The following is a 16,828-nucleotide window of genomic DNA, read 5'->3' on the forward strand; positions in this document are numbered from 1 at the left end:
TAAAAATAATAGAGCTGAATCTGGAGGTCAAAGATGGTGGACAAAGGAGGTCAAACAGCATCTATTTATGTATCTTTTCTTCCGTTGCTACCCTTAGTCCTGACACAGCTTGCTAGTGCAAGTCTAAGGAGAACTCTAAAGTGAGCATTAGGCCGGGATTTTGGAGTGGGTTCTTTTCAAACAAAAAAGATCTCTGATGCAGGAAGGAAATACAGGGAAAAGGAAACTCAAGGAGCAGCTTAGAAAGAAGGCAAGTGGCTGCAGTCTGGCTGACTAGGCTTAAGGTTTGGAGAGAACACTCTTATAAGGGTATTCAAGTAAAGGGTGACAGGCACATTTCACCTCCTTAAACTCATGGATAAGATTGTTAGAGTAGTTCTCAGCTCTGCCTGAAAAATACTGAAGTTTCCCCCCACCAAAAAAAAAAAACTACAGCTTCCCATGACTTGGATATAATAATTGGCATCTCTGGGCATAGCGCCTGGGTACATATATTTTTAAAGCTCTGGGGTAATTTTGACACACAAAATATAGATAAGGACCTGGGAGTAGAATAGGGAAAATGTTGACCTAATGTGACAAATAATTTCTTCTTTGCTTCTTAATCAGATGTTTCTAATAAGAATTCAAAAAGGACAACTCCCAAATGTTTTCTTTTTTTCTTTTTCTTTTTTTTTTTTTTTGAGACAGGATCTCACTGTTAGCCAGGCTGGAGTGTAGTGGCATGATCATGGCTCATTGTAGCCTCATTCTCTTAGGCTCAAGAAATCTTCTCACCTCAGCCTGAGGAGTAGCTGTAACTACAGGCACATGCCACCATGCCCAGCTAACTATATTTTTGTAATTTTTTGTAGAGTTGGGAGGTCTCCCTTTGTTGACCAGGCTGATCTCAAACTCCTGGCCTCAAATGATTCATCCACTCTGACTCCCAAATTGTTGAGATTACAGACGTAAACGACCACGCCCCACCGAAATTCTTGATAAATAAACTCTAGTCTCAAAGGACATATTGTTGTTTATCTGTCAAAATTGATGCCTTCTCAAAATGGATGTGTTTCTCAGTCACTATGTGGAATGGGCAAGAATTCCTGAGAAATAAATGGACCACCAATAGTGTTTATCCTCTCCCAAATATCTTGCAGCCAAGAAGAAATGTATTTTCATGAATAAACACATGGAAAATCTGCAAGGTATAGATTCTGCCTTAAGGCCAGGTACTTTTCTGTGTTTCTTAGTACCTGAACTCATGAACTCTCTCTCACTACAACTAATGTTATATGCAGGAGGAAGATCTGTGATGAAGGAATTGTTCTCCATCTGCTATTACCCCTTAGAGTCTTGAAGTCAATACTTGAATATTACTAGTGCAGCACAATGACTGGTCAATGACTCAACATACAGCTGCAATATTAACTCAGGGTATGAGTCACAAATGATTCTTTTTCTATTATAGTTGCTAATAGAGTCCTGGCAATGAACCTTGTCTTTTAGAGAAAAGTTGATCTTGGCAATGAATCCAGTGTTTAGAGAAAAGCTGATAGTTGTTTGAGTGTGTGTGTGTGTTTGTGTGTGTGTGTCTATCTGTCTATGGGGGGGCATATACATACACGCATACAGAGCAGCAAGATGGAACCAAAATATATGGGTATATTAGGAGAGCATTTTTTCCTGGCTTGTTGGTATTCCAGTATTTTCCTCCCTGCTGTTAGAATTAGTGCTGAAGTCAGACAGATGTGGGTTCAAATCATGATTCTGTCACTTCTCTGAGCTTCAAACAATTGAAAAGAATAACATTTTTAAGCTATTGCAAAGTTGTTGGAAAGATTGAATAAAAAGCGTGTATTCAGAAATCACATCTGAATGGCTGCACACAATAAACAGTTTCTTAAGTTTAATTGTCCAGGTCCCACAGATTTTGCTTAAATAACATTATATTTACATAAAAAATCGAAAGAGATGGGTCTTAACCAAAAGTGTCTAGAGTGATGCAGCTACACATTTTGCAACAATATTATGGTTACAGTTTTAGAAAATGTCATTTAGATGCAAATACATGGAAATAAATAAACAAACTAGAAATCATATAAATACAAAACATATTTTAGGATTATATTTCATTTTATATGCTAATGTTTAATAAAACACACACACACACACACACACACACACACACACACACCATGGCCTGCAAGCCTTGGAAACTACCCCTTACCCCTATATAAATGACACTTTGCTTGTCATTTGTATTTTTTAATTGTTAATGATTTCCATGTAATAATTGCCAGTTTCCCTCCACCCCTTTGTCCCCTGCTGCAAAAGATCTAATCTATTCAGAGGAAGATAATTGCAGAGCTGCTGAAACAAAAAAGAAATCGCTGCATCTCACCACTGTTGTGTGCCTCCAGCTGCGAGGCGGAGTTGACAGCAACCTTGCATAGCGAACAGTAAAGAAGCCTTTTTGCCTTTTCTTCCTCGGTCTCAGTAGAAGGACATGAGCTATTGCCAGTGGCTGTCGTGGGGCTTTTTTCCACTTTAGAGGTGATCTCAGTTGTCATGATACTGCTTTTGCGAATTTCCACAGTTGTCGTCGTTGATATTGCTGGTGTCCCTGCAGTACCGTCTGTATTCAAAATAACACAGAAAAAAAGGCGGAAAAACAGTGGTATTATCTTCCCCTATTAAGGAATGAGAACATTGCATTCTGCTTATAATAAGACCAGTTAGCAATTGCAGTATGCCAAGGCTGCATCAATCATCTCATAAGAAAATTTACCTTGATGACCGTATTTAATTTCATGTACTAAAATAACACTTTCACATGATTCTTGAACATCTATATAAACACAAGTTAAAAATATTCCATGGGATAAATAAACATCCACAAATATCTCTTGTTAACACATATCCTTAGTACAACAATCTTTATAATACATTCCACTGTCTCAATATATATTTCTACATAGATTTTCTAGACTTAAAAAAATTAAAATAGATGCTAAATGCTTTTAAGATACTTTTTCTTGACTACTTGTCTATTTTACTTCTTTCTGGCATTCTTTGTTTAATTAAAAAACAGGTACAGATCCTTTTGCTAGTGCTTACGCAAAAAAAAAAAAAAGAAAAAAAAAATAGGACACTGATGCCATAATTGCTTTGTCCAGATCAACAGTTCAGAAAATCATTGCTCTATTTACAAAAAGGTACAGTTCAACACAAGGTACAAAAATCATCAATATTAAAAGAAGAAGAATTCTAGTCTAGCATGTCTATTAAATACATGCCCTATACCAGGCTGTATGCAGAGAGTTTGTGGCAAAAATATTCAGACATCAATAGCCACTATTCACAAGGAATTCACAGAATGGCAACATCGTGCTGTTGTCACATTGTTTTAAGAGTTAGTCCATTATGAAAATGTTGATGCACTGTAATCCTAGAACCCTTCTGGCTCTAAAGTCTAATGCTAAATCTGGAGAGATCAATCTCCAAAGTAAAACTACCATGTCTTAATTTTATTTGGGTATGCATAGTTCCCCTTCCAAATACACTAATCACTGTTATGTTACCAATATTTGCCATACTCAATGACAAATTGCAAGTAAGTTCTACATTCATATCCTATCTACACATACACTACTTTTTTGCTTCCCAGCTGGTTCTTAACTTCCTTTCCAAAATATTCCAAGGCTGTCTCTCCAGCTACCTGAACTGCCTCTCATTCCATATACTTCTATGGTCACTGTGGAATTACTTTATAAACACGTACGATTTATACAGCATAAAAAATGGAACCGTTTTCTAAGCATATACAATTGTTTTAAGTGTATAAAACACTTAGCAAATTAGCTATTTGTTGTTTATTCACAGATGCCTACACACATGCTTTCAAACAATCATTTCTGGTATAGCAGGGCAATAAATAGCTATGGCACCATCTTAAAGTTGTCATTTATAAAGTAAATATTTATATTTACTTATAGAAATATTTACGTACATATTTATAAAGTAATTCACTATACTTCAATGCTACATTGAAAAGTTCATGATAAAAAGACTTGGCATGGATATAAGGACCAGTGGTCTGTCTGCAATGAAGTGTTGTCTGCATAAACACTTACTTCTTGTTAGTTCCTTACTATCAAGAGTCGACTGCAGCTACAGAATGACTCTTAACTGGGATATTTCCTTTCATCCAGGGGTAGGGGTGGGAATATGGGTGAGGTTTTTTATTGCTTTCTAAATATGGCATCAGAAACACTAGACAATAAAAAGTGAAATGAATCCTTGTTTAAACGCTGTTGTATGGAAGAATTCATCTGGATCTTATTTCTTTTGCCTGACACTTCACACACTTACAATCACTTATTTAGCTGCTAAGATCATCCAGTAATTTTTTTTCAGTATTATAAAGAACATTTGCCAACCGAGTTTTCAGTATCATGCTGCAAATCGGTGTCTCATGGCTAGAAAAAAAGAAATAAAATTACCCTAACACCAAGTTTTGTCACTAGATTACATTTATTCCCTTGCATACTGAAAGGTCCACTCCCTGATTAGTTTTTATTTGCCTGCTAAAGTTTCATTACTAAAATATGAAGTGACAGCCAAAAAATTTATCAGAACCTAGAGATGGAATAAAAATGACAACTTTAAGATGGTGCCATCGCGATTTATTGCCCTACTATACCAGAAATGATTGTTTGAAAGCATGTGTGTGGGCATCTGTGAATAAACAACAAAGAGCTAATTTGCTAAGTGTTTTATACACTTAGAATAATTGTATATACTTAGAAAACGGTTCCATTTTTTTATGCTGTATAAATCGTACGTATTTATAAAGTAATTCCACAGTATAGAGCTGAAAATGAGAAAATTCCAGAAGTTAAGAAAATTTCCCAAGGTCACAAAAGTAGAATATTGTGAGCCAGAGCAAAGTATTTCACGGAACAAGTAAATCAGATTTTGAGACAAAAAAACAGGCGGTGTGGGGAGTTGGGAATGTTACTCTTGGCCATGACTGTGATTCTCCATAGTAAGGTCACAAGAGGCAGTGGGCTAAAACCACTAAATTGTCCTTAGGATTAGCTCTACCAGGAGTGACAATTGTAAATACAGATATTATATTTAAACTTAGTGTGGCCACACACTAAAGCTAGTGGGATACTGTGGGTATTTACTTCACGGAAATCTACTATGGTAAAGATCTCCCTAGTAATACCCTGCTCTAACAATTTTTCCTCTGAATTGACTTATTTGGTCTTAATCTGAAAATGTCACTTATAGATCATAGTAATCCTAAACTATCTTTCCTATTTATTGTGTAATTTGTTAACAAAAACATAGAATAAACAAAATCATGAATCTTCCGATTCCTGTGACATCTACATTAGTGTTTCTCTGACCGCAGAGGATAATGTTCATTTATACCAAAGACAACAGAAGATTAGAGACATCAGATTCACTATGCCTAGGGCTTAGTGAAGTATTAACATTTCTTAAGGCAAGTTCCTTGCATGAGACAGGCTTAGGGGAATTAATATCAAAACTCAACTTCTGATGCATCTACTTTGTGGAATACTTTTAACCACATAGCTTAGCATATATCTGTTATTTTCTAAGCATCTATTAGTGTGAAAGAAATACAAAGTTATATTTTTATCTTAAATTTAATATGTAGATTTTGACTCCATAAAGATAGAAATACTATTATTTTATAAGGAGTCATGGATTTTCCACTTACCTTTGTTTCAAGTGATAAAGGAGTGTTTTTTTAAACCAAGAAAGTAAGGTAAATATATTTTAGGATTATGGCTTATTCAAAGAAAGTCAACTGTTCTATATAATGCATACAAAATTGCATATAGCAAAGATGTTTTCTTTAATATGGTACATTAAATTACCAGTTATAAATAATTATTACCCACACATTAGAATCTTAAATGAATGATAATGTTAACAGGATATATCCTTGACATGATATGATGAAAATTACTTCTGTGGTCTTCCTTTCCAGAATCCCTGTATAACCATGAGAAAAACAGAAAACAAACCTAAATTTAAAGACATTTATCAAATTTCTGACCAGTACTCCTTAAAACTAGCAGGGCTATCAAAACAAGGAAAGTGTGCTGAACTATCACAGACTAGAAGAGCAAATATGAGAACTCAGTGTAATGTGGGATCCTGGATGAGATTCTAGGGCAAAAGACCATTAGGTAAAATCTTGGAAAATCAAATAAAGAAGGGGCTTTAGTTAATTATAATGTATGAATACTGATTCATTAGTTGTGACAAATGTACCACATTAATGTGAGATGTTAACAATAAGAGAAGATAGATGCAGGGTATATGGGAACTTTCTGATATATTCTCGTACCTTCTCTGCAAATCTTAACTATTCTAAAATTAAAGTTTATTACTTTAAGAAAAGTAGAATTACAACCAGTCAACAAATGGTGCGTCATTCAAGTTACTTTGTAGAATCACAGTCAGAAAGGACCTTCATGATTTTATAGCATAGTTTTCTTTATTTTTAGATAGAGAAGTTTCAGTAAATTTCTCAAGGTCACGTGGTGCTCTAAGATAGTAACTAAGATTTGACATTGCATCTCCCAGTGCCAAATCTAGTGCTTATTATTTTACCTGCAGTTACTCATGCACTCAAATTTGATTTCATAAACATTTATTAAGCAACTATTTTTAGCTAAGTTCTATCCCAAGCCACTGGGGATAAGAAGGCTAATAAAAATAGATCATGTACTTAGTGGCAAAAATAGTTTATAAGACATCCCATAAAGACTCGAAATAATAACTATTACTATAAATTTAATGATTCTTAATCTGCTTTGTTCGTTGCCATATTCTTGCACTTATACTTGGGATGAAATGGCCACTCACTAAATATTAAAAGAAAACAATGAATAAATGAACAATAAATAGCTAATCATGATGGAAGCACTTTTAAAGTATTTACAAGCATTTAATCCCCATAAAAAACAAGAGGTTCACAATATTTTTATTATCATCATAGCAAAAAAATTGAGGTGTGGAGAAATTCTGGAACTTGTCCAATGCCAGAGCTGCCAACAGGTAACAATGATTTGAACACAGTCTGGCTCCATTGCATGTGCTCTTCATTTATTTATTCCGTAAAATTTAAGTTTTCATAAAATAATTTGAATTATTCTTGATTTATTATCCATGATGAAAGATAACATCTTAAACATTTGACCATAAAAGAAACTACGCATGGCCCAGGCTAGAGTCAGTGATGTATATCCAAACATCCATTATGCTGAGGTATTAAGTTGCTCAAAACCATTTAGAAGGAGCACAGAAAAGGGAAACCTATACCTCTCAACTAACCGCATGTGCAGAATGGTAAAAATAAACCATAGGCTTTCATTGCACCTTCTTTTCCCCTCAATAGATGAGAAACTAGGAAAATGATTCACTTTTCTTAGTGTTTCCCAAAGGCTGATTCAAATTTCTTTGCAGTACTCAACCAAAGGCTCTAGAACAATATATGTGACAAGGAGTTAAAAATAATGGGTGAAATTCAGTGAGAAGAGAAAGATTTGAGATGGTTTGGGCTTGCATTTCTGCGCAGTTTTTCTGCCAGTGCCCTGTAGCAAATATTCATTATTGCAACTGTCACTATTTGGCTTTGGCAGCAAAACAGATTGCTAATACGTTGTGGAATGGGGCTTCAGTTGAGAGTAAAAGGAAGGTCAATATTCAAAGTGGCCCATATGTGACCTTCATCTTGTACAAAAGCACTGTAAATACTTTTAAAAAATCTATAAAGCATAAGAAAGGATTCCGAAAAATATCAACACTTGAATTTTGGATAGTAACACGGAGCAGCCAAATTACATGGTCTGGGCAAGAAATTGATTCCTTTGGTTACAGACTTCATAACTCAAGTGGAAAACCATAGGTGAGTTACTAGAGTTTCCTCTCAGGTAACAGGGATTAGTGTAATAACCCAAAGATGCTCATCATGTTTTTCTGTAGATTGAAGGCTGAGAAATCCATCGGATGTATTTTGTTCTTTCCTATGTGAATTTAAATCTCACTCAGACTTGCTAGCAAATGAGGAAAACAGCTGCTTCCTCATAAATATGCTGACATTCTGAAGTATAAAAAGGTGCTTCTGACCAAAAAAATCCAACCTTTAGAAATTATTCCTGGTGGTTTCTTTTCTAACAATTTTATTTCATTTAACTAACATTTATTGAGCACAGTACTGTACTCTTAGACCCAGGCCGGAATGGCCTCTGCACTGGGCTGTGCTTAAAAGTCCCTTTATTTGGGTATTTTTTTTTCTTGAAAAATAAAAAAAGTTTCTACAGGGTTCTGTAACCAATTGAGCAGATGGGAATTATGGGAAAAGGAAATGAGAATTGAACTGCGTGCCCCAAAGGCCAGAGTACAGAGGCTGAGAGTTCATAAGAGAGAGAGAGAGAGAGAGAGAGAGAGAGAGAGAGAGAGAGGGAGAGAGACAGAGAGCATGCGCTTATGAGTGTGTGTCTATGTGTATATCTGTGTATAAGTATGCAGATCTGTTTTTAAGTCTGTGTCAAGAGGTTATAAGATATCACAGCTTCTATCTGGAAACCAGAGAAAGAGTGGCTGTTTTTGTACACATTTGGCCACCCCCGAATCACTAAAATGTATGTCTATGCAGAAAAAGACTCCCTGCCCTAAATTCCACACTCCCATCTGCTAGAGTGGTATAGCTGTAGAAAGTGCCTTAAGCAGCCTAGAAATCCTAAGGCCACCACATGAGGCTGGGGAGAAATCAAGTGCTCCCCTCCACTTTGCAGGGTACCTGATTTGGGTGGGTCCAGTCACCAGCCAGAAGTTCTGGCTTTGGGCTCAGCTTCCACTTTGTTCTTGCAAATCTGCCTCACTACTAGGCTCAAGGCTGACCCAGCTGAGGAGATTCATTATTCTCCATGTCACAAGGACAATTCTTGGGGAACAGAGTATGGAGTTGCTAGGTGAAACTTGTTACATATTTAGATGCCTGGCATATAGTCTCCATTTGTACTCTTGGCCCTGAAGATTTTGGGGGTCTGTTTTATAGGACAGCTTCCACATATAGGACCCTGTGTTAATCACAGGAGGTAAAAATTAAATGCAGTATAAGTGGGATATGCAAGAGTAATAGGACTCGAATATAAGAGAGGAGGGAACAATGAATTCACTCTTCTTGAGAAGAATAAGCTGGAAAATTATTACCAGAAAATATTAGAAAAATGAATTGTACTTCAAACTGATTTCATTGCATCTCTAATGGTCTCTGACTTGGAAGTTCCATGCAAAAAGTAATCACATATTATTTTAATCAAGTGACAAGTTCTTCCCCATCATAGCCTGCATGATGCTCTAATATTCTAAGGGATTGAGTGACTAGACTATTTCTTTCTACCTTTACACTATAGGAAGTAAATTTTCCATGTCTTTTATGCATTAAAAATTTTAGAAAGAAGATTTTTAAATTGTCAAAACAAAAATATTGAACTGAAAACTTTGAGATGATATTCAAAGCTGTCTAATTTATTATGTTTGAGGCAATTACATCAAGGATAGATTCATATACAGAGATAATGGTATCTGTTGAACTCACTATGTGCTACATACATTACATGCAAATCAGACCACAAATTATTCTAATGAAAAATATTAAAGCAGAGGCAGAGCCCATTTTAAAAATTTAACTTCTGGATTTCTCTTGTTTTTGTTTTGTTTTGTTTTGTTTTTTTTTTGAGATGGAGCCTCACTCTATCACACTGGCTAGAGTGCAGTGGTGCGATCCCGGCTCACTGCAAGTTCCATCTCCTGGTTCAAGTGATTCTCCTGCCTCAGCCTCCTGAATAGCTGGGATTACAAGCAAACACCACCACACTCAGTATTTTTTTGTGTGTTTTTAGTAGAGGCGGGGTTTTGAATCCACCTCAAATGATCTACCCACCTTGACCTCCGAAAGTGCCGGATTACAGGCATAAGCCACTGCACCTGGCTGGATTTCCCTCTTGATGCCAAAGATCAATTCAGTTAGTTTCATATGGACTGGCCATTTTCTACAAAGAGTGTGTGATTTCAGAGGGCAATGTTAGAATGCTTTCATTTTGCAGGATATTTTATCCAAAATTTAGGCCATTCCTATTACTCATTCAAATTTTGGGGTAAACAGACTGGAGAATCAGATTGCCAGGACAGAGCACAGTTGCAGAAGCCCCAAAAAAGAGGTGATAATCAGGACCAGGTCAGGCACCTTGACTTGGGTTAGGCAACTGAGGGTTGAGCTAATGAGATAAAGAAGGGGCAGGGTAATCAGATCACACAGGAGAAATAAGCAGCAGCTCCTGAAGCAGAGTCTCGATAGGAATTGTCCAGTTCCCTGAGGAAGGTGAGTAGGATCAATATCGGGCCAGCCCAATCTGAGACCTACTTTAGATCTTTAACCTCCACATCTCTGAAATGCTCTTAACCTCAAAATGGACTTTCTAGATTAACCCGGGATTTCACCAAGCCAAAGAGTATATTCTCTCTAGACAGTGCGTCTCCCCACAACCTAAAAAGAAAGAAACCAGCAGAAAAAGGCAGATGTAAATGAGTGAAGCAGGCCAACTGACAATGATAGTACTAGGGACTTGTCCAGCTTTACCAGATGCTTTGATAATTACATTGGTTAAAAGACAAGAATATAAACTTTCTGTAAGACTTCCGAGTGTGTGTGTGTGTGAGTGTGTGTGGGGGGGGGGCGCGCGCGCGCGCCGCCAAACTCTTCTGTGTGCTCAATGTGGAATTTGGGCTGCTGGTTCTGAAAGGTATCCTCGGAGACACTGGCTGTGCTCTCAAACACTGCTCATCTTCACAGTGGTTACAAGATTGGTCAGGTGGCTTGACTTAAGCTCACCCTCCGAATACACGGTCTCTATTTAAACAGACATAAGCTGATTCGAGTTAGTATCATTACTTTTTCCCTCTACCAGGTAAATTGCCCTCTTTCCTTTCTTTAGAATCCATAAATTAGGGACTCATTCTAGGGAAGAAGCCTCGGCATATCTTTTTAGCATAATTTGATATCACAGCATTGTCCTTAGTTGATAACAATCACCTCAGCAATCTATATCAATATTTATTATGTCAGTGCCTTAATTTCTAAGTCAATGAGGATTATATTCTCTCCTCATATAGTATATAAATATACTCCATCACATAACTAGAACAGTGTCTGCCAGATAGTTGGTAATTGATAAACATGGATGCTGCTGCCATCAGATTTGTTAGGCATTTGCTTATCTTTTAAAAGTTGGAGTTATATATCCCTGTCAGGTAGGTGCTAGACTGAAAATTGGCATAGCAATAAAAAAGCACATTGTTGACCTCCTAAACTAAGTTTTCATCCTTAATCACTTTCCTCTTATAATTTTTCAAACAATATTTCTTTCATTCTTTTCTTTATGCTTCTTCGACTCTCACAACGTATACCTATGATGGGGCCAAGATGTTGGGGAACTTTCATGAATCAAAAAGAATCCAATTACTATAAACTAGTGATTGTGAAGTTTTAGTATGCATTAGAATCACCCAAAGAGTCTAACAAAACAGACTGCCCAGCCCCAGCCCCAGCCCCAGCCCCAGCCCCTGCCCCAGCCCCAGAGTTTCTGATTCAGTATGTATAGGGCGAGGTTTGAATATTTGCATTTCTAGCAAGTTCCCAGGTATTGCTGCTGCTGATGATCTGAGAACCACACTTCAAGAACCAATACTGACAGATCTGCCAATTAGTTTCCGGTTTAGATTAACTGGTCTCAGCTGTAAAGCTAAATGTCATTTAAATAGCAAGTCTTGAATGCAAGAAGAGGGAAGTGAGAGCTTGAGTGACCAGTGTCCTTGTTTGCCTGTGACTGAGGGAGTTCCTGGCACATGGGACTTTCAGTGCTAAAATTGGAACATCCCAGGCAAGCCAGGACAATCTAGGCACTCTAAAAGGGAAATCTAGAAAAAATTAGAAAAAAAATATTTAAAAAAATTTTAGATACTACCTAATCAATGAACATTTCATTTCTTTGTTTTTGTTTTTGTTTTTTTTGAGACAGAGTCTCACTCTATTGCCTAGGCAGGAGTGCAGTGGCACCATCTCGGCTCACTGCAACTTTTGCCTCCCGGGTCCAAGTGTTTTTTCTGTTTCAGCACCCCAAGTAGCCAGGATTACAGGGGTGTGCCGCCATGCCCAGCTAATTTTTGTATTTTTAGTAGAGATAGGGTTTCACCCTTTTGGCCAGGCCAATCTGGAATCCCTGACCTCAAGTGATCTGCCCTCCTCGGCCTCCCAAAATGCTGGGATTACAGGCATGAACCACCATGCCTGGCCTAAACAATGAATATTTATTTCTTTTGAAAGATGCACTTTTTTGGGGGTTTTGAACAATGAGAACACATGGACACAGGGAGGCGAACATCACACACACCTGGGCCTGTCGGAGGGTATGGGGCTAAGGGAGTGATAGCAGGGGTTGGGGGGATAGGGGAGGGATAGCATTAGGAGAAATACCTAATGCAGTCATGGGTGGAGCAAACCAGCATGGCACATTTATACCTATGTAACACACCTGCATGCTCTGCACCCCAGAACTTAAAGTATAATAATAGTAATAAGAGAGATGCCCTTTTTGATAACAAATGAGGAGGGATAGAGACACATTCTGATCTTTGGAGCAGAGAAAAATACTGATGGTAGCCAAATTCGCCTTCTATTGAACAGTTAAACCAGGGTTTCTTTTGTAAGAATAAACTTTTCCCTCCCTAAGTTAGACTTTATATCTTTCTAAAGGAATTAATTTTCTGCTTTGCTCACAGATGTTTATTATAAAGCACAGTTCGTCCTCTCCAAATATAATTTAAGCCAAAGTAAATTAATCGAAACCTAAGTTCCTCAGAAGGCAAGATTGTTGGCCTTGTTCTAGTTAATTGAGTGGGTCTGGCTATTGTACATACAATTGATAAGCTCCAAGACAAATGGGTGAGTTTTATCAAAATTTGTGGGGTTTAAAATAATACAAAAGGGAAAGAAAGAGGAAGACAAAAAGAAACTCAATTTATTCTGAAGGTATTTTAAATGATTTGGATGGCACTCGATTAGGGAACTTCATGCTTCTAATAGAGATTTTATTTTTTCTCCAGTAAAGCAGAATGAAAAATAAAAAAGTTCTCTAAAATCTATGAATGGTAGCACCCCTGTTCCAAGAGCTTTCAGAAGAAAAAAGTACTGCATGCTGCAGTAACAGTTTCTGTTTCATTAATTAGAAGAACTGTGTATTGGAAACTCAGTTTGAAATCTGGCAAGAAATCAAGGCATGGTTTTTCAGTGCTGATTTTTGGTAGTTTTTCTGTTTAACATACATAGTAATGGCCTTCATCCTGCTGACCATGTGCTTCAGGTTAAAAGTAAGGGTTTGTCTTGTGTCCTCACTATCCATGATATCTAACTATTAAAATTATGACATGATAAATCATGAATCTTGAAAGCTTTTAGTAATTGAAGTTGAGGAAAAGTGAGAGAAAGCTTACCTCTGGTGATTTAGAATGTGTAGGGACTTTAGAAATGTGAAAATAGTCATGCCAAGTCACTTAGGACACAAATCCTTGGTCTAGAATCGTGTTAGGCAGCACATATAATAAAAATGAATAAACGATTGCCAGCTCTTTAGTTTTTTTGTACCCTAGAGCTTTCTCGAAGATAGGAAAACAGGCTCCCACAATGGAGGGCACCATGATAAAATATTTAAGTATGGAAATAATTTAGAACAGAATCCCATCTGGATTCAGGCATTTTATTGTATGGAAGAGTTATAATACTTAGCATTTTTCATTACAATGTTAGTGTTTCAGAGATGAACTATGCAGAAAATGTTTTAATCACCAGAAAGATACCATGATGTAATCACCAGAAAGATACCAATATTTACTTTGCCACGGTACATTGCTCAGACATCTAGATTAAAGAACTTTTCATATTTCTGGAGACTAGAGAAGGAGTTTTCAGGGAGTAAATTCTACTGGATAAATCATTGAAAGTGGTTGGAAAAGAGGATGGAAGTGTAGAAGAAGTAAGAAAAATTACAAAACTTGAGAAAACTTTTTTAACCAATAATTTTTCGGCAACTCTTGAGCATTCAGTTTTAACTACAAGCTTACTTAAGACAAAAACTACCAATCATTTCACTTGAAGCAGCAATGTATTATTATTTTTCTCTCTGCAAAGAAGGAAGGAAAAAGGGAATCATCACCCTAATTCAATGATTTCTTGATAGAATTTCTCTTTCCAAAGTAGTTTAGTTCCATGTTGTATTAATATGTTTCAGTCAAGATAATTTTCTAAGTGCTAGAGGACACATAAAAATTAGAGAAAACATACAAACTAATATATAATAAGAGAAATCAAAAGTCTACTCATTATTTATAGAAAGGTTGGCCACTGAAAAAGTGTTAGAACTGCTTGGAAAATAATATGATACAATTCTGGAGCAAATGTGTCTATTTCCGAGCAAAGCCAACAGACCTGTTTCCAAGAAGCCAAGATTCCCTTTTTATCTTCAGAAACCATGTAAACTAGATTTTCATGAAATTCCAAATGTATGTCTCCTATTATTCTCATTAGCTATCATATAGCTCCATAAATTCCAAACTACAGCAGACTGCCTCTTGCACAAAAATTTGCAAAACTGTGTATTATTCTTTTCACATTCAATAATACATTCATTGTAATTGTATCACCATCTTATCAAAGCACTAATTCAAACATTTTTAAAAAGTCAATATCTTTTTTTCTAAATGATATGGAATAACAATTTTTATTTTCTTAGGCCTCATTTAAAAACTACTTTAGCATTAAACATCTTCCCATCTGATTATTTAAGTATATATTTAAGAAAAAAACAACTTATTGGTTAGTTCTGTCAATCAATTTTTAATTCAATACTTTAAATATATTTTAAGGCAGTTTTGTATTAATAAAGTATACTGTCTAAGAATTAATTTCAAAATAAATCTGTATTATCTCCGAAACCATCCATACTGGCCACTCTAATCCTATAAAATGCTAAGTATTTTTATAGCTAAAAAAAAAATACAAATCTAGTTCCATGTAACTGATCTCTCAAAGGGTGCTGGCATTTTTATTTCATTTCATGCATTGGGATCTTGTTACATGAGTTAAATCACGACATCATATTGGAGCCCATTTGATTCAAATAGAAGTTCTGAAATGTCACCATTAATATTGATAAGATAATTTTTAAATATAACTCATAATTAAGCTTTAGAAGAGTCATTGTTTTATTTAGGATACGTATTTGTATAGCTGTTTTATTATCAATATTTCTGTTACTTTTAACAACAACCCTACTATGAAAATTAAAAGCTAGAGCTGTGAGTAAATTGTTTTTCTTTATAGATAATGTTTTAAAAACAGGTTAATTTTCTTGGTAAGTAAGATCTTATTTCTTGTGTATCATGTTATCTATAAATATGTCTTATAGCAAAAGTAGGTTCTTTTGAAAAGGTTTCTCTAGCAAGGAAAAAGCCTTACCATAGACGTGAGACTAATTTTGTTCACATCGTTACTGGCAGATTCTTCTTTCCGAGGGAAGAAGCCAGGCCAAGAATGTTAGCAATCCAGGACTGACTGTGTTGAGTCAAATGTCTGAGTGGACAGAGAGTGTGTGAGGCAGAGAACCAATCAAGCCTGATACTTGGAAGGCTGTTGCCAAGTGGTCAAGATCACAGCCAGGACACAACAGCCAATTCACAGGGCTAGGGAAAGAAGTCAGAGCCAGAAGGCAAGCTGGTGAGAAGAAACAGGTCCCAGGGTATCTAAAGACTCAGCTTGAGACCATGGCAGGCAGACAATGTGTTGACCTTGTCAAGTTATTTTTAGCATGACAGCCTTACCTCCTTGGACTGGGCTGTCATGGTTTTATTGAGGAGAGTGCTCATGGTCACTACTTGCTCCTCCAGAGAAAAGGAGAGGCAAAGAAGTGGATGGTAGCTGTAGACCTAGAGGCTTTGTGCTTTATTTTACGGTTCTGGACCACACATTAGGAAACTGTGCAATGACCGGTAATACTGAGGGCTCACACTATTTTTCCCCTCTTTTCTTCAAGTTGCCCATTCTCCACCTCAATAAAAACAAAATAACTAACAGAAAGAAAGAATGAATATAAATAAGAAATGTATGTATGTATTTCTTTCTTTGAGATTTCAATCTGCTCCCATAAGTCACCTCTAATTGAGGACATTTCCAGAGAAGGCAAATTTAAAATTTTTTTCAATTTGCTGGGGAATAAAGAAAAGTGATCAAGGATTGGGCAGACTGGCTAATGGAACTGAACTGTATGATTTAGTTCAGTGAAATCATCTTTTCTCAGAAGCTCATCAATACAACATCCCTGGATAGGACTCAGTTTTATAAAAATACAATGCTTTTTCCCAAAACAAATTCACTTAGATAATTCAAGTGCACACATAATTCTAAGTGTTGAAGGAATTCTTGAAGAATGCTTAGACATTGAAAAAAATAATGTATTTTGTTTCACACAACACATGATATATGCATTTCTAGCACTGCGATGTCATAATTTCAGTAGTCATTTGCTTTTTAAAAAATTTATTTATTTTACTTTAGGTGCATACTATATCTGGCATTTCTCACCATGTTATCCCTCCCCACCCCTCGCTGTCTCTCTGCTACCCACCCTCAACTGCCCCCAGTGTGTGTCATTTGCTTTTCTTTAACACTTAGAAAAATTCCACT

General features: G+C 36.4%; 1 protein-coding gene across 5 annotated transcripts in view; it reads right to left on the reverse strand.

The window, feature by feature from the left end:
- ZNF385D (zinc finger protein 385D) overlaps positions 1 to 16,828 on the reverse strand; it is a 940,329-nt gene that overhangs the window by 21,304 nt on the left and 902,197 nt on the right. For all 5 annotated transcript variants that reach the window (XM_078354399.1, XM_078354398.1, XM_008983901.4 and 2 more), the window contains one exon: positions 2,387 to 2,620. In XM_078354399.1, the coding sequence (XP_078210525.1) occupies positions 2,387 to 2,620 (234 nt within the window). The remainder of the gene's footprint in view (positions 1 to 2,386; positions 2,621 to 16,828) is intronic.

The sequence above is a fragment of the Callithrix jacchus genome, chromosome 17 (genome assembly GCF_049354715.1).
Source record: "Callithrix jacchus isolate 240 chromosome 17, calJac240_pri, whole genome shotgun sequence".
NCBI lineage: Eukaryota > Metazoa > Chordata > Mammalia > Primates > Cebidae > Callithrix > Callithrix jacchus.